Genomic DNA, 19,734 nt, shown 5'->3' on the forward strand with positions numbered 1-19,734 from the left:
GTCTACTGAACCAAAATAAGATTATAATGTTATGTATAATTAAAATTATTTAGAATAATGTAAAAAATGGTACACAAAATTTTAACCGTGTAATTAAAAAATTGTATTTCTGAAAGCAGTGGCTGAAATGCAATTATTGTAGTTCAGTAGAACCAGAACATATAGTTTTAATGTCCTGTAAAAGTTTCATGTAAATGTTACATTGGTTCCTGAAATACAGGGAAGCCAAGTGACTAAATTTAACATTGTCAGGATAAGGTGTTCCAGCTGCCCTTTATGTGTCAGACAAAAATTTGGAGGAATTTTTGTTTGTTAGATTCAACTGACTTCACTGTTGGAAGAACAACGGTGGAAATGGAAATGGTAGGGGCTTCCAACTGGACAGAAAGAAATTTAACAGAGGCAAACGGAAGTACAATCCAGTCCAACCTAATGACCAACATCTGTCAACTAGTCAGTTTTGGAACAATAACTTGCTGCAACAGCAACAATAGAATGAGCTGCAGTCTCTATGCTGGGAAATTGGCATATGTAGACAACAATAATTACAGAGGTAACAGACGACGCAAAAAGTGGCAGACGCTCATCCAACAGACTAATTGTGACCACCTCGAGTCCAAGAGACGCGGTCAGGGATTCAATAACGGTCATGACCAGCAACTGCAGATGCTACGGTACAACGATGGAACAGAATTATCATAGGAATTGTGTGAGGCTCAGTATGACAAGGTTTGTACTTTTGTGCAAGTGTCAGAAATCCTTGCCACAATCAAAGGAATTCCGGTCACTGTAACATTAGCCATGACAGCTTCAGCTAATGCTATAATAAGCACCTTGTTCCAAAAGCTATTGTGAAAAACAAAAGTACCAATTTTGCCAGTGATAACTGCAGAAATATAGGAGCCTTAAGCACAAGATCCACAAGTGTCAGGATGCAGACACAACTGAAGTTGAAATTGGGAAATGCAGCAATTACATGCACAATCCTGGTTGTTGAAAAATTGATCTTTGATTATATCCTGGGCATTAGTATCATACAAGATATGGATGGAAGTATCAACTTCTCAGTGGGGAAAGCAAAATTTTGTATTGCTGGTGCTTTAGTGGAGATTGACTTAATACGGAAGGAAGGAGTACATGAGCAGTACTGCCATGTGGCCCATATAAGCTTGATCATCACAAATAATAAAGACCGAAAAATGTTTTCCCTGAACACAATGAAAGTATCTACTTATTCAGATCAAGTACTCAAGAAATTAAAGGAACCTTTGCACTTCACTAATTCACAAAAGCAGCATTATCAAGCCTCCTATTACCTCATATGGTTGTCTTTGAAGACAAACCTGTAGTCATCAAAGCATGGTGTGTGTCATCTTTATGTTATGCCACATAGTACATACAGTCATAGCTTTTATCCAGTTCTCTGGTGTCTTAAGAAACAAGAGGAAATTATGAAAACTTGTTCATGCCTCAACCAAATTCACTCCTGCTGAGTTGATGTTTAGAAGAAAGGAAAGAAATGAATGCGTAGATAAAACTCCAAAGGCAGATGATACTGACATACCTAGGGAAAAGAAAATAAGACAAGCTCTGGTTAACCTCACTGAGAAGGCCAGGTTCAGAATAAAGGATTATGACAGGAAGCTCAAACGGATGCGGACATTGAGGATTGGTACTGCTGCAAGCACATCTGCAATCCTCATTACTTTCCAAAAATAATGGGAAGTGGCAATTATTATACACTGGACTGTTTATGGAAATGTCTTCCGGGTCTGGTACAATGGCTAGTGCATCCCCCATAGGTGATGCGGTTGCAAACTGATGTATAAGGGCACACGTGAAACAGCTAGTGGCGTTGGCGTTATAGTATCATCCAAGTTTGACGGTAATATTTCTGAAGTGCAAAGATATGACGAGTGCCTGATGAATACTGTCTACATCACTGATGGCAGAAAAATTCTCTTTTTCAGTGCCTATGCTCCACAAACTGGCCAAACAACTTCTGTCAAGGACGCCTTCTGGAGGATGCTTGATGCAAAGACTGCTGAAATGCCCTCAGAAGATTACATCATCATCACTGGTGATCTGAATGGGCACATGGGGTGCAGAAAGGAAGAACATACTGCTCATGGCCAGCATGGGTTCGGAGAAGAGAATTTGTCAGAACCTCATAATCTGGCAACTGCAAAAACATGGTTCAAAAAGTGTGACTCACATCTAATCTGTTTCTTTGTTTACGAAAGTGCCACTCAGTGACACTCTGGAGCACATCGGTTCCATTTTCCTGCAAGACATCACAAAGCTCTTCCATGCATGTCTCACAACAAGCTATTTCACGTGGAATGGCAATTTCTACGAACAGCTGGAAGGCGTTGCCATGGGTAGTCCCCTTAGTGCAGTGGCGGCCAACTTCTTCATGGAGCATTTCGAAGCACAGGCACTGGACTCGGCGACTTGTAAACAAAAGGTGTGGTACAGGTACGTCGATGATACTTTCGTTGTGTGGAGCCATGGTGAAGAACACCTCGGTGACTTCCTAAGACACTTGAACAGCCTCCACACCAACATAAAATTTACCATGGAAGTAGAGAAGGACAATAAACTACCATTTCTAGATGTGCTTGTCAAAAGGGACTGCGAAAACCTGGGACATCGCGTGTACCGAAAACTGACACACATGGACCGATGCCTGCACAAACTATCAAACCACCACCCGAGCCAGAAAAGAGGCATGATTAATATGCTCATAATCCGAGCGGGACGAATATGTGAGCCACAGGACCTCAAATGTGAAATGCAACATCTGGAAAGTGTTCTGAGGAGAAATGGGTACTCCACAAATTATATTAGAAGTGTAACAGAGTCAAACACTTGAAGTAAGAAATCAGGAAAAGAAATATCGGGTACGGCCTTTCTGCCATACATTCCCAGAGTGATGGACAGAATCGGCCGTATATTGCACAAACACTGCGCAAAGACAATTTTCAAACCGACAAGGAAGATCAAAGAATGTCTTAGATCAGCAGAGTATAAAAGGGACCCACTTGCAATGTTGGGAATATACCGCTTACCGTGCACATGCGGAAAAGTTTATGTTGGAATGACTGGACGATTAATCAACACCAGGATTAAAGAACATAAGCGACGTTGCAGGTTGGGGCAGGTGAGGAAATCGGTCATGGCAGAGCACACGCTGAGTGAGACCAACCATGTAATAAAATTCACTGGAAATGACCGAGGAGAAGCCCTCGGATGTTGGCTTGCCAGGTACATATAGTCTGCGGCCACAAGCTCGGCTCCAGTTCACCACCGGCAATGGAGGGTGAAGCTTTGACAATGCCAGCCACTCGTGCTGGCGAAACGTCAGTAAAATCATCAGACGAATGTTGGCCGAAGAACCCAAGACAGAAGCAAATTGGCAGTTTGTCAACAAGTGGCCATGAAAGCCTTAACAATTTTGTATACAAGCACACTGATCGCACAGGACCTGCAAGAATCAAATGGTGAAAGTTCAAGGATAAGGAAGCCGACATCATAGCCCGAATTATTTTGCCACCAGTTACCACAGCTGGGAGAAACTACAAAGAGTCTGCTCACGAAGCTGCACATGCAATTCTTGGGACAACAAAGCCAGGATTACAGAGGATTGATCAAGATAATGTGGCTTTGGAATGACACAGTCAAAGACATGGTGTACACACACACACACACACACACACACACACACACACACACACACAGTTTGTATCATGAGTTTCTCGCCGATAAAACACCGGAGCGATGGGATGCATACAGAACAGCCCGAAGAGATGCAACACAGGTTATAGCAGCAAAATCCTCACGTTATGCTGATCTATACGCAAAACTTGACACACGTGAAGGAGAGTGGGTCTAATATCGACTCGCTAAAGAAAGACATCGCAATTCAGAAGATTTTCATTGGTTCTACTGAGTCGGTGATGAGATCGATAATCTACTAGTTGACTGGAAGAAGGCCAGAAAATGATGGCACAGCTACTTCAAGAAGATCTCAACAGAAGAGTTTCTCATCTACCAATACCCACCGGCAATGTTGCTGAATGGCCCGTAAGAGAAATTGCAGTCGAAGAGGTCAAGAATGCTTTGAGGAAAATGAAGGATGAGAAAGCCACTGGCCCAGATGATCTTCCAGCAGAGTTATGGTGTTCCTATCATTGGAAGGCAGCCAAATGATAAATCGAAGTCTTCAAGAAGATCATTGACGAGAGACAAACACCAACTGATTGGCAACAGAAAACCACCATGCCTATCTTTAAGCAGGGAAATCCCGCTGAGTGCACCAACTACCACCCAATTCGAGTTCTCTGCCACGCCACGAAAAACTTTGACCATGTTCTGGACCGAAAGATCTGTGAGATCACACAGATTTCCAGAAACCAAGCTGTATTTGTGAAGAACTGTTGCACAACTGATGCGATTCATGCTGCAAGACTCTTAGTCCAGAAATATCATGAGAAAGCCAAGTTGCTGCACTCAGCATTCCTGGATCTCCAAAAGGCCTTTGATCAGGTGCCACACAGTCTCATCTGGCTAGCACTTCGACAGCAAGATGTGCCAGAGCAGCTTATTCATTGGGTGTAGATAATTTATGTACAGCCAAGAAGTTACGTCTGTACAACCTCAGGACTATAGAAGGACTTTCCCATCACAGTCGGTGTCTATGAAGGTTCTTAATTATCACCACTTCTGTTCATCTCGTAATGGACACCGTGACAGCTAACCTGCACTGGCCATTATGTTGATGACGTGTTGTTGGCAGCAGAAAACAAGCTTGATATGCAGAGCCAAATTCAAGAATGGAGTGACCGATGGGCCCAACACAGTTAGCTCCTCAATTTGAAGAAAACCGAGTACATGACATCAGACAGACATGAAATGGGAACTATCACGATTAATGGTGTAGATCTGACTCATGTGAGTAAGTTTAAGTACCTTGGTTCCACGATCACTGTTGACGGGCGACTCACCAAAGAGGTCAACACCAGAACTCAGGCAGCCTGGATGAAGTGGTGAACAACAACCGGAGTCACTAGCGACCGCAGGATGAAAGATAATTTAAAATAAAAAATCCATCACACAATCATCCGACCAGTCGCCTTGTATGATTTTGAGTGCTGGTTGACTACAGTTGAGACAGAACGCCGCCTAAGTGTAATGGAAACAAAGATATGGTAGACAGTGGGCCTCACTTAGTTATATCACGTTTCCAATGACATCATTAGGAAACAGTTTGGTGTTACACTGGTCCAAGACAAGGTGCGTGGGAGTGGTCTTCAATGGTTTGGGCATGTTTTAAAGGCCGGTGATGACTACTGTCAAGGCGGGTTACATACTTGAAGTCGATGGAATTCTAGTCTTGAGAATTCAAAATAGGAAGTAATTGTGGTAAAATATTGGGGAAGCAACTTCTCTTGCCCAAAAGTTTTTATTCAAGTAAGTAGTGTTATTCAAACAATAATACAACAATATTATAAAAAGGAAAGTTGCTACTCACCATATAGCAGAGATGCTGAGTCACTGAAAGGCAGAGCAGAAAGCCTGTCACAAATAAAGCTTTCGGCACCTAAGGCCTTTGTCAAATATAAGACACACCCTGTGTGTGTGTGTGTGTGTGTGTGTGTGTGTGTGTGTGTGTTTTTCTCTCCACTGTCTATTTTTGATAAAGCCCATATGGGTCAAAAGCTTTATTTGTGACAGTCTCTTTGTTGTGCCTATCTGTGACTCTACATCTTCAGTGAGTAGAAACTTTCCTTTTCATAACAGTGTTACATTCCATTCTGGATTTTCCATTGTTCAGTCGTAATAATTTCACTCCAGTTTAATGAGGAAAATCATTAAAACAGACAGCATGTTCACTGATACTACATGCACCATGCATGTGTCTGACTAACAGTCAGTCCTCACCAGGTGTAGTTCATCGAGAATTTCGGGGTAAATTCTAGAGACACTCGTATTTCCACCGTCTTGAAAACGCGTTATTTTAAAGATGAGTGTGTGAAAGTGGAACTGTGTCTACTACACCACGATTGTGTGTGTGTGTGTGTGTGTGTGTGTGTGTGTGTGTGTGTGGAGGACTGGCATGTATTGGGCGGTTGATGGGCGCGAGCAGGTAGCCACAGCACTTGCCTCGGAAGTTACACACCCAGCACAAGGAGCAAACGTGACGTATTCCATGACGGTGCTATGTAAAGTCATTATTGAGAACAGTTGAATGCTGTTATAGAAAAGAAAAGACATTTACTTATTCACTTACTTTCGTGAGGTCTAGATGGTGGACTTGCTAGATCTTTCTAGTTTGTACACTCCTGGAAATTGAAATAAGAACACCGTGAATTCATTGTCCCAGGAAGGGGAAACTTTATTGACACATTCCTGGGGTCAGATACATCACATGATCACACTGACAGAACCACAGGCACATAGACACAGGCAACAGAGCATGCACAATGTCGGCACTAGTACAGTGTATATCCATCTTTCGCAGCAATGCAGGCTGCTATTCTCCCATGGAGACGATCGTGGAGATGCTGGATGTAGTCCTGTGGAACGGCTTGCCATGCCATTTCCACCTGGCGCCTCAGTTGGACCAGCGTTCGTGCTGGATGTGCAGACCGCGTGAGACGACGCTTCATCCAGTCCCAAACATGCTCAATGGGGGACAGATCCGGAGATCTTGCTGGCCAGGGTAGTTGACTTACACCTTCTAGAGCACGTTGGGTGACACGGGATACATGCGGACGTGCATTGTCCTGTTGGAACAGCAAGTTCCCTTGCCGGTCTAGGAATGGTAGAACGATGGGTTCGATGACGGTTTGGATGTACCGTGCACTATTCAGTGTCCCCTCGACGATCACCAGTGGTGTACGGCCAGTGTAGGAGATCGCTCCCCACACCATGATGCCGGGTGTTGGCCCTGTGTGCCTCGGTCGTATGCAGTCCTGATTGTGGCGCTCACCTGCACGGCGCCAAACACGCATACGACCATCATTGGCACCAAGGCAGAAGCGACTCTCATCGCTGAAGATGACATGTCTCCATTCGTCCCTCCATTCACGCCTGTCGCGACACCACTGGAGGCGGGCTGCACGATGTTGGGGCGTGAGCGGAAGACGGCCTAACGGTGTGCGGGACCGTAGCCCAGCTTCATGGAGACGGTTGCGAATGGTCCTCGCCGATACCCCAGGAGCAACAGTGTCCCTAATTTGCTGGGAAGTGGCGGTGCGGTCCCCTACAGCACTGCGTAGGATCCTACGGTCTTGGCGTGCATCCGTGCGTCGCTGCGGTCCGGTCCCAGGTCGACGGACACGTGCACCTTCCGCCGACCACTGGCGACAACATCGATGTACTGTGGAGACCTCACGCCCCACGTGTTGAGCAATTCGGCGGTACGTCCACCCGGCCTCCCGCATGCCCACTATACGCCCTCGCTCAAAGTCCGTCAACTGCACATACGGTTCACGTCCACGCTGTCGCGGCATGCTACCAGTGTTAAAGACTGCGATGGAGCTCCGTATGCCACGGCAAACTGGCTGAACTGACGGCGGCAGTGCGAAATGCTGCGCAGCTAGCGCCATTCGACGGCCAACACCGCGGTTCCTTGCATGTCCGCTGTGCCGTGCATGTGATCATTGCTTGTACAGCCCTCTCGCAGTGTCCGGAGCAAGTATGGTGGGTCTGACACACCGGTGTCAATGTGTTCTTTTTTCCATTTCCAGGAGTGTATTTGTTATAAAGTATGTAAGAGTATCTGTCGGATCGGTAATTGTTGGGCTTACAAAAAATGAATCAGTTATATGGTGTCTTGTTTGTGGAAGTGAAAATATAGTGAGATTGGTTTAAAAGTATCCTGAGTGTACGGAGTTATTTTAAGAGTAAAAAAAGTTCCTCCAAAACAGCACCTTATCTTCAGAGAAGAAGTTGGGCAGGCAATTGCAGCCGGCTATCCTGAAAGGAAGATCGGTGAAACAACTCCGTGTAAGCTCAATAATAAAGTGGGAGTGGGAGTTTGGCACACCAGCACCACACTGCTCCCTCCAGTTGCCGGAAACCACAAGACAGGTGATGCCGCTATTGCGTGGACGGGTTTATGTCAATAGTAGGTCGGTGGTCATAATGTCACAGTGTTATGGCTGATCAGTGTATTTCAGTAACTGAGAAGCATTATGATCAAAGAATAGATTAGAAATATATCAATTGCAAAGCCATTGTTGAACCTCTGTAATTTCAATGTCATGCGATTATAAGAATAGAAATTTATGTTTTAATTATATATATCATTATGCAACCATTTTCTTTACAGTCACTCGACATGAAATGGTAGAGCTTACTCCATCCTTTCTGCACCACTCTTCTTGACATATAAGCTATCACCTCTACAACATCTAAAATAAACTGGAGAGTCTATAAATTTCAGCTCAAACACACAATAATCTCGACTGAATCCAAGTCTCAGAGTATGACAATATATAAATAACACAGACTAAATATTTACCTTAAAATTTTGTGTCCATGTTATGGGGATACATCAGGTGCTCCATCAGGAGCATTCAACAAATCTGGTGAATGGCGACTGATATTGCTGACTGTATTCCTGTTTTCTGTTGGAGACGATAATGCTGCTCGCAGTAGGACCAGTAAAATCCACATGATAAACACCATAACAGGAAAAGTGAGCAGATGATATCCACGTAACCTGAAGGCTAGCGCACCCACAGAAATCCAGATCACAAGTTCTCGACTTCCTAGGCGTCGAAGACTGAGTCGTGGTGGTAGCTGCTGTGTAACAAGAACAGGGAACCGACGAGATCCAGAAGTGTTACGTTCATAAGAGTGAATGGTTTGAGGTGGCAACAGTACTCGCTGCATCACTCTGCCTACAACACCAGGCCTCCGGTACAGTTCTGCTAACTCTGATCCATACTGGAAACATAAAAATGCATTTATGTTTTATCACAAGTGATAACAGAAAATGTAAGTCATAATAGTTACTATTTACATATATATCATTTATCTATACATCGTGTAGAAGTTACATTTGTTATTTTACGTAAGAGGCAGAGTGATTCTAACAGCTGTATGCACACACAACATTCTAATATTCTATTGGTCTTTGAAAAAGAATGGCAGTTGTAAGTCATCTAATAATCAGGTGAGACCGATGGCCAGACAGCTGCTGCTAGACCGTTAATGGCCACTAAAAATAGAGATAAACTCATTACAGAGCCCTGCGGGACCCCGTTTCCTGGATATGGGGGGAACTATGGGAGGCACGGAAAGTATGGAGCGATAGGAAAATTTGGATAAAAATCGAGAGCAGGCCCTGGAGACCCCACTCATATAATGTGGCAAGGATATGATGTTGCCAAGTCATGTCATAAGCTTTTCGTAAATCAAAAAGACAGCAGCCAGGTGTTGGTGTCTGGAAAAGGCTGCTCGGATGGCGGACTAGAGGGACACTAGATTATCAATGGCAAGCAACCCTGGCGGAAACCACTCTGGCATGGAGCCAGTTGGCCATGTGACTCCAGGATGTAGCACAACCGCCGTCTTATCATACGTTCTAACAGCTTACAAAGAACGTTGGTGAGGCTCATGGGCCGATAGCTATCCACATCAAACAGGTTTTTACTGGGTTTGAGCACTGGAATGATGGTGCTCTCCCGCCACTGCGATGGAAAGATGCCTTCGCACCAGATCCGGTTGAAGATGATGAGGAGATGTCGCTTGTAGTCGGACAAGAGATGTTTCATCATCTGACTCTGGACCCGATCTGGCCCAGGAGCTGTGTCAGGTCAATGTGCAAGGACGTTGAGGAGCTCCCACTCCGTAAATGGAGCATTATAGGGTTCACTGTGATGTTCAGTGAATGAGAGGGCTTTCCTTTCCATCCACTGTTTGAGGGTGCAAAATGGTCGGGGATATTCTGACCCGGAGGCTCGAGCATAATGTTCAGCAAAGAGCTCGGCAATTGTGTTTGTGTCGGTAGATAACACGCCATTGATGTTAATGCCAGTAACACCTGTCTGGGTCTGGTACCTACAAACACATCTGATCTTAGTCCAGACTTTGGAAGGTGACATATGGCACCCAATGGTCGAGACGTACCTCTCCCAACATTCCTGTTTCCATCTTTTTATAAGCTGGAAAATGCAGGCATGGAGCCATTTAAAAACTATTAGGTGCTCTAAGGAAGGGTGCCACTTATGTCGCTGTAGAGCTCGCTGACACTCTTTAATGGCCTCAGCAATTTCCAGCGACCGCCAAAGTACTGACTTTCGCCGGGGACATCGTAAAGAACAAGGGATCGCATTTTCCGCCGCAGAAACGATCGTTCTAGTGACCTCCTCAACTACCATATCGATGGTACCATATGGAGGAGATTCAACAGTGACAGTAGCGGTGCAAGTGTCCCAGTCTGCCTTGTTTAAAGCCCATCTTGGTAGATGTCCAGGGGAATAGTGCTGGGGAGTGACAAGAAGATGGGAAAGTGGTCACTACCACACAAGTAATCGTGGCCTCTCCAGTGAACAGATGGGAGAAGTCCTGGGTTGCAGAGGTATAATCAATGGCCGAGTAAGTGCCATGAGCCGCAATGAAATGTGTGCAGGCTCCAGTATTTCAGAGGCAGAGGTCAAGTTGAGACAGGGAAATTTCAACATCTCTACCTCGACCAGTAAGCACAGTGCCACTCCACAGTAGGTTATAGGTGTTAAAATCTCCCAAAAGTGCGAAAGGTTTAGGGAGCTGATGAATCAGTACTGCAGGGGTACTGCACCATCTGGAGAAAGACATACGTTGCAGACAGTTATTTCCTGCATTGTCCTTATTGTGACAGCCACAGCTTTAAGAGGGGTTTGAAGGGGCACAGGTTCACTGCATACCGAGTTCAGGACACAGACACAAACTCCACCCGACAAGCTATTATGGTTGCCACAGTTTTTGTAATATCCCCTACAGCCGCGAAGGGCAGGGGTCTGCATTGTCGGGAACCAGGTTTCCTGGAGGGCAATGCAGAAAGCAGGTGTAAAGCTTAAGAGTTGCCGTAGCTCAGCCAAGTGGTGGAAAAAATCGCCGCAATTCCACTGGAGGATGATGAGATTGTGAGACTGAGAGGCACGAAACAGTCAATGAGGCAGTTTACGCTTCAGGGTTGCCTCCTGCCACCGACTGAGTGTTTGTGTCCATTTGTACTGTGGATGAGGCATCAGTGAGATCCATATCCTCAGGGGATACTGAGATCTCCACCTCACCCGCAGGTGCAGGATTGGTAGGGAGTGGTGATGTTGGGGCCACTGGAGAGTTGTTTTCCTTAGTGGACTTCTTTGTTTGCTTGTCCTCTCGCTTCTCTTTGGGGGCTTGCTGGGAGGACTTATCCGAAGTAGCTTCAGGCACAGAGGTAGACCGTGAAGCTCTTTGTCCAGCAGTTTTTGGCTCGTTTAGCCACTGGTGAGTGTTCGCTGTGGCATTAGTGGAGACCTTGGGAGAGAGAGTCCCAAGGGACCCCTTCCGCATGAGGGGAGCCAAGGAGGCTGTTGCTTCTCCGGCTGGGGGCAGGGGATCGATATCCCCTGCGTTTGTGGGGCCTTGCTTCCGAAGTAGGTACTCTGGAAGCAATGGAAGGAAATTTTCCCCCTACTGCCCAGGGGGTGGATGTATTCTGAAGGCCCGGAGGGCCCACTGTTCGTGGCACAGAATGTGGTACAACTAGTATTTGTGGTGGCGATGGTAATGTAGCTGTAGCGTATGTGCAAGTCAACTGAACGGGGTGTAATTGTTCAAATTTATGTTCAGCCTCTTGGTAAATCAACGGGTCCAGGGTCTTGTTCTCCATGATTTTCCACTCCTTTTGGAGTACTGTGCAGTCTGGCGAGCAGGAGGAGTGCTGCTCTCTGCGATTGATTCAAGTGGGAGGAGGTCCACATGGAGTATCTGGATGCAGTGGAAGTTCGCAGTCTCGACATGTAGTGTTGGCAATGTAGCAGGAAGACATGTGCCCAAATTTCCAGCACTTAAAGCACCGCATAGGGGGAGGGACGTATGGTTTAACGTCACAGTGGTAAACCGTCACCTTGACCTTTTTAGGCAATGAATCACCCTCAAAGGCCAAGATGAAGGCACCAGTAGCAACCCTGTTGTCTTTGGGTCCCCTGTAAACGCGCTGGATGAAATGAACATCCCGCTGTTCTAGATTGGCGTGGAGCTCGTCGTCAAACTGCAAGAGGAGGTCGCAATGGAAAATAATTCCCTGGACCATGTTGAGGCTTTTATGGGGAGTGACGGAGACAGGAATATCACCCAGCTGGTCACAAGCGAGTAACGCTCGGGATTGGGCTGGGGATGCTGTATGAATCAAGACTGCACTGCTTCTCATCTTGAACAGCACTGTCACTTCCCCAAACTTATCCTCAAGATGTTCAACAAAATCTGAGGGTTCACAGATAGAAAGGAGTCCCATTCATTCTGCTACAGACTGAATACCAAGGCGAATATGGCTCTCTTCTTTCTGTAGCTCTATGTTTCTCCCATGGTGTAGCGAAGGAGGGAAATGATTTACGGTCATATCTGTCAGCATTGCACTCCATCTTGCCCTTCTTAAAGACTGCTGGTGCCGTATGCTCACCAGGAAGAGACGACTTAGTCCATTTCATTGTTGGTCATCCGCCCTGATACCATCCACTCTGATCAGGGGCTCCCCCCACGGGCGCCAGCCAGCCACAGCAAAGGGCACCTGGCATTATGGCCATTGCTGGTAGTCCTGATGCCCCAGGAAGACTAGCATATACTCCTTTGCATATGTGGGGAGTATACCACTCCGGTATCAGCAGTGCGAACCCTGGGTTGTCAGGGGGCTACCATCAAATGGGTACATGACGGCCCCACAACAATGGTCTGGTTACCATGCTGAATATTGGGCACAGAGAAATCCAATAGTCACGGGGGCGAAAGAGGACAGGAGACAATGGAAGAAGATGACATATCGCGGAAAGTGTCCTCGCCCAAATAGTTGAACTGCAGGTGGAGATGCAATGCCATGACAAGAGGTTCAGGAGATCGAATCTAAGGGAACTATGGATAACTTATGCACCAGGTAAGGTGTCCTTCCCCTTATGGCCCGCACTTCTGTAGAATTTGGAAAGTGGCAGGTGAAACCATAAAATGGGACCTGAACGTACAGGGCCTAAAAGTGTGAGACTACTTTTAGTCGCCTCTTACGACAAGCAGGGATACCTCGGGCCTATTTTAACTCCCGGACCCATATGGGGGTTGGACAATGGTATGAACTGGAAGAGGCAGGGTTCAATGTTGGAATTAGGGTGGTTTTGGTTGGAGGGATTGGCGGCAAAGAAGTGCTTCCATTGCAGGGAGTGGGGAAAGGAGAGTAGGCCTTTGACAAGTCTACCATAGTGAGATTTTCACTCTGCAGCGGAGTGTGCGCTGATATGAAACTTCCGGGCAGATTAAAACTGTGTGCCGGACCGAGTTCGAGTCTCGGTCCGGCACATAGTTTTAATATGCCAGGAAGTTTCAAGTCTACCGTGGCTAAATTTGGATGTAGGGCAAAAGCCGGGATTTGGTGGAGGGTTCGTAGGGAGTTTTGGGGGGGGGTATGGCAAGTTGGAAAGACCAGCTAGGCAGTGTTTAGCAGCTATGAGGGGTGTGTGAGGAGCAACACTGTGGGTACAATAGGTGTTTGATAGTGGTGCCCCAAGGCAGCAGTAGGTTGGATAATTTATGGAGGTGATGCCTGGGATGCTTCTCCAGGTGCCGGTGAGCAAGGGATTCAATTTCAGAGATGCAATGTCAAGAGTAGGGATTGCAGAGTAGCAGTATCTTTGCAGAGGAAGCAGAGGTGGTTTTGGGATGCCTGTGCCATGGAGATATGTTTTTGCAGTACCAGATCTGCAAGGGCCAGGAACAGGCGGAAACTGGAAAGACGTGGATCAATGTGAAAGGAGGGATTGGATCCAGATAAAGGCGGTTTGGGGGATTCCATGGTTTAGGCAGCATTTGAGAAACAGAATGTGGGACTGGGACTTGGACAGGGAAAGGGGTACTTTTCTAAACTGGTGCAGGAAGTTGGAGCAAGCATCCATTGTGGCAAGAATGGTGCAAAGGAAAAGGGAATAACACAAAAATGTGCAAAATAGGTGTTGATAGTTGTGAGAGGTGCTGGATAAGCAAATAGACGTATAAAAATGCATAAAAATTATGTAAAGACGTGCAGAAGCAGGCACCAATATATAAAAATAGGCACAAATGCATGAAACTGTGTGAAACCACATAAAACTGCGCACAAATACATTAAAAACATGGGCAAAAAGGTATGATGAGGTATGGGAGTGTGTGTGTGTGTGTGTTGCAATAAGTGAAGAGATTGGGGGGAGGGTGGGGGTGGGGGTGGGGGTGGGGGGGTGTTTATGTTGAGGATCGGAAGTACATGTGGCAAGGGCAAGGTTGGAAAATGAAAGTCTAAAGTACGTCAGGATGAGGCATGAAGTGGGATCAATAGGAATAAATGTAATTAACTAACAGAGGGAAAAAATCTGTGGCATTAGATGCTGCATCAATAATCCACGCGGTCACAAGGTCTGTGTTGTGAATGTACAGTCATTGATACAGTGTGGCTCGGAAGTAGATGCGGGTTGCAAGGTGGTGAATAAACACACGAAAGAAGAGAAAGAATGGACACTAAGGATGTTTGGTTAGTGGAGCACTCAACTGTGCAGTTATAAGTGCAGACAGACACTAAGAAGAGTAATGCTATAGAGAAGAGCAACAAAAGAAAATATCTCAGGGTTGTAGGGTGGAAGAAAGCCATTTAGCAATAATCAGACAATGGAAACTCCAGGTAGGAATATCAACAATGTAGGAAAAAATACATTGCTACTTACTGTAAAGAAGACACCTCAAGTTGCATACAGGCACGATTAAAAGACACTCACATAAAGCTTTTGGCCACAGCCTTCATCAGTAAAGACACACGCACACGCACTATTGCCAACTCCAACAGCTTGGGCATGAATGCAACATCACTTGGGATGTAAACAAAAATCTGGAGGGCTTGGGAAAGGAGAAGGGACAGTAGTGTATGGGTGGGGAGAGAGAGACGAACGCTCCTTGCAACTTGACATGTCTTCTTTGTGGTAAGTAGCAATCTTTCTTTTCCTACATTTCTACCTGGAATTACCATTGTTGGATTTTTGCTGAATGGCTTTCTTCCATTGTACAACCCTGTATGTTTTCTTTTGTTACTCTTCTCTAAAGCATTACTCTTCTTAGCGTTCATTCTTTCTCTTCTTTCCTGTGTTTGTACACTGCCTTCAAAACCACATCTCCTTCCGAGCCACATTGTATCAACAACTGTCCACGCACAAAATAGACTTCGTGACTGTGAAGATTGTCGATGCAATACCTAATGCCCCAGATTCTTTCCTCAGATAGTTAATTACATTCATTCCTATCAACCCCACTTCATCCCACATCCTGACGTACTTTAGAGTTTTGTTTTCCACAGCTGCCCGTGCAATACGAACCTTTGATTCTCGAGCTAACCCATACCCCCCGCCCCCTCCTCCTCCCTTCACTCATCGAAACACACACACACACACACACACACACACACACACACACACACAACCACACACACTCACACTCCCACACCTCATCATTTCTTTTCACCCATGTTTCTTTATATTTTTAACATATTTGTGGGTAGTTTAACTATGTTTCACATATTTTTGTGTATTTTAACATATTTTTACATATTTGTGCATTATGTGCTTGTTTCCGTGTGTCTTTACTTATCCCTCTCCTCTCACAACCATCAACACCCATTTTGCCCATTTTAGGGCCATTCCCCTTTCTTTTGCACCATTCCTGCCACAATGGATGCTTGCTCCAACTTTCTGCACCAGTTTAGAAAATTATCCCTTTCCCTGGTCAAAACCCAGTCCCACATCCTGTTTCTCAAATGCTGCCTAAACTATGGAATCACCTCAAATGGCCTTTCTATGGATCCAACCCCTCCTTTCATGGTGATCTACATCTTTCCAGATTCCGCCAGTTCCTGGCCCTTGCAGATCTGGTGCTGCAAGAACACATCTCCATGGCACAGGCATCCCAGAACCACATCTGCTCCCTCTTCAAGATCTGCTACTCTACAAGCCATACTCTATACATCACGTCTCTAAAGTTGAATCCCTTGCTCACCAGCACCTGGAGGAGCATTCCTGACACCACCTCCATAAATTATCCAACCTACTGACATTCTACTGCCGTCTCGGGGCACCACTACCCAAACCTATCATACCTACAGTGTTCCTCCTCATACACCCCTCATAGCAGCTAAAGCCTGCCTAGCTTACCTTTTCAAATTGTCACATACCCCAAAACTCCCTATCAACCCTCCACCAAAATCCAGAGGCAAAACATTCCCATAACACTGCTGTTAACCTTTCCACCAAAACCCTCAGCTCCACAGATGTTTCAGTCTTATCCAAAGGCCTCACCTTTGACCCAACACACAAAATTAAACATGGTGGACTTGTCAAAGAACTACTCTCCTCCTCTCGATCCCTGCAATGGAAGCACTTCTTTGCCACCAACCCCTCCAACCAAAACTGCCCTAATTCCAACACAGAACCCTACCTCTTCCAGTTCGTACCACCATGCCACCGTGATCTCCCCCTCACACCTAACCACCCTTGGCCGCCTTACCTCCAACTTAGCCTCACCACCTTTCCCCAGGTCTCTTTCTCAGAACACCAACCTAACAGTAGAAGAAAGAACAGCCAGACACAACTTCAAAACAAATCCTGACCAAATCATCCTACCTGAAACAAAGGTTCCACCACTGTTTTTAAGAATCGCAGTGACTGACTGGCAGAAGACCTCCGCCAATTGTCTCGCAGTGACTACCTGGCAGAAGGCTTCTGCCAATTGTCTGACTCCACCTATAAATTTTGCCAGAGTGATCCCATCCCAGAAGCACAACACTAACTCCAATCTCTGCTGTGTTTTGTTTTGCTTTACCTTGCAAAACACAACTAGGATCATAAGCGCCCAAACTCTGCTTAAAGCATTAGGCCCTTCCCAGAATATCTCCCCTGAATCCATTCCCCTCCTTGACACTGTGATAGCCTGTAGACCCACCTTCTACATGCTCCCCAAAATGAACAAACCCAACAATAATGGACGCCCCAATGTGGCTGGTTACTGTGCTCCTAGTGAAAGAATGTCGGCACTCACTGACCAACACCTCCAACCGATTGCCTGTAATCTAGCCTCCCATGTCAGACACCAACCACTTCCTGCACCAACTCTCCACAATCCCCATCCCTTTACCTCTGGATCCCTACTGGTCACTGTTGACCCACCTTCCTATACACCAACGTCCCTCACGCCCATGGTCTAACCGCTACTGAACACTACCTTTATCAATGTCCTTCAGTCTCTTAACACACTGCGTCATTCTTCATACTCCTCATTAACTTTATCCTAACCCACAATTACTTCTCATGTGAAGGGAGAGTATATAATCAAATCCACAGCACAGCCATGGGCACTCGCATGGCACCGTCCTATGCCAATCTTTTTGTGGGCCATCTGTCATCTAGAGGAGGCCTTCCTAGCCTCCCAAAACACCAAACCCCTAGTCTGCTTCAGGTTCATTGATGATATCTTCAAGATCTGGACCCAGGACCAAGACACCCTATCTTCATTCCTACATAACCTCAACACCTTCTCTTCCATCTGCTTTACATGGTCCTCCTCAATCCAGCGTGCCATTTTCCTAGATGTTAACCATGTCCTCTCTGATGGCTCCATCTGCACCTCTGTCCACATTAAACCAACCAACCACTAACAGCACCTGCATTTTGGCAGCTGCCACCCCTTTCACACCAAAAAATCCCTAACATATAGCATGGCCACCTGGGGTGCAGTGACAAAAACTCCCTTGGTCAGTATGCTGAGTATCCCACGAAGACCTTCACTGACAGACACTATCCCCTAGAGATAGTCCGCAAACAGATCTCCCATGCCATTTCCCCTCACAACCCCCAATCCTCGTATCACCCCCACAAACCAGCCACAAAGAAATATCCCCTTCATCACCCACTACCACCCCAGACTGGAACAACTGAACCACATCCTTTGGCAGAGCTTTGATTACCAACCATCATGCTCTGAAATGAGGGACATCCTACCCAACATACTTGCCACCCCACCTAAAGTAGTGTTCTGTTGTCCACCTAACCTCCACAACAACCTAGTCAATCCCTAAGCCACTCCAAATTCCAACCCCTTGCCACAGTGATCATATCCCTGTGGGAGGTCCAGTTGCAAAACTTGCTCAATCCACCCACCCAGCATTTCCTATACCAGTCCTGTCACAGGTTTATCTTAGCCCATCAGCAGCCAGGGCACCTGTGAAAGCACCCATGTCATTTATTAGCTCTGCTGCAATAATTGCACAGCTTTTTTTTTATATTGGTATGACTACCAACCAAACAGCCGACACCAAATTGTGGCCAAGAGCAAAGTAGACCACCCTTGGCACAACATGCAGCTGAACATAAACTTTATTTCAATGGCTGCTTCACAACCCAAGCCATCTGGATCCTTCCCTCCACCATCAGTTTTTCTGAACTGCTCAGATGGGAGTTACACTCACAACACATTTTCTGCTCTCATGATTATCCCAGCCTCAACCTGCAGTAACATACTGTCTCCACACCCTCCACCCAACAATTTCTACCCCCTCTGCCCTATCATCTCATCCCCATTCTCATCTACCACCCTGTTTATTTGCAGACCTCTGCCAACGTATCTGTGAGTCATTCCTCACTTCTCTCCTTTTTTTGTTTCTTTTTTCCCCACCTCCCCGACCCACAACCTCCTGATACTGCAATTGGAATTGACGGATTCAGAAGGGCCATATCCATATTCAATACCAAAAATCTTGAGTCAGAAAATGGGCTTGTTTGCTGGACGACAGTTAAGTATCCACATGGATAGTGTAATGACGTATGGGCACTACAGACAGTAAAGTTACCATATCAAACCATGACTGTCTTCACAAGTTGCAAAACGAGAGCAGTCTTATACACACACCAAAAAAAGTTTTGTATCACCATGGTCCTGAAACCTGTACAGAAAACTGGAATAGATAACATAAACATTATTTCAGTCCTTTTTATTGCTCATGAAAGCCACAAATTGCATGTTGTACCACCATACAGCGAAACCTCCAGAGGTGGTGGTCCAGATTGCTGTACACACCAGTACCTCTACTACCCAGAGCATGCCCTCTTGCATTGATGTATGCCTGCATTCGTCGTGGGATACTATCCACAAGTTCATCAAGGCACTGTTGATCGAGACTGTCCCATCCCTCAACAGCAATTCGGCATAGATCCCTCGGAGTAGTTGGTGGGTCATGCTGTCCATAAACAGCCCTTTTCAATCTATCCCAGGCATGTTCGAATAGGGTTCATGTCTGGAGAACATGCTGGCTACTCTAGTTGAGCGATGTCATTACCCTAAAGGAAGTCATTCACAAGATGTACACGATGGGGGTACAAATTGTTGTCTATGAAGATGAATGCCTCACCAATATGCTGCCAATGTGGTTGCACTATCGGTCAGGGAATGGCATTCACGCATTGTACAGCCATTACGACGCCTTCCATGACC

General features: G+C 45.9%; 1 protein-coding gene across 3 annotated transcripts in view; it reads right to left on the reverse strand.

Moving 5' to 3' along the window:
• The window catches only part of LOC126175810 (sphingomyelin phosphodiesterase 4), a 181,159-nt gene that overhangs the window by 37,324 nt on the left and 124,101 nt on the right, over window positions 1-19,734 (reverse strand). For 2 of the 3 annotated variants that reach the window (XM_049922811.1, XM_049922803.1), the window contains exon 12: window positions 8,531-8,958. In XM_049922811.1, coding sequence (XP_049778768.1) covers window positions 8,551-8,958 — 408 coding nt within the window. In that variant the 3' untranslated portion in view covers window positions 8,531-8,550. Of the gene's footprint in view, window positions 1-8,524; window positions 8,959-19,734 lie in introns of those variants that run through there. The other variant, XM_049922819.1, reaches the window with a different exon arrangement.

The sequence above is a fragment of the Schistocerca cancellata genome, chromosome 1 (genome assembly GCF_023864275.1).
Source record: "Schistocerca cancellata isolate TAMUIC-IGC-003103 chromosome 1, iqSchCanc2.1, whole genome shotgun sequence".
NCBI lineage: Eukaryota > Metazoa > Arthropoda > Insecta > Orthoptera > Acrididae > Schistocerca > Schistocerca cancellata.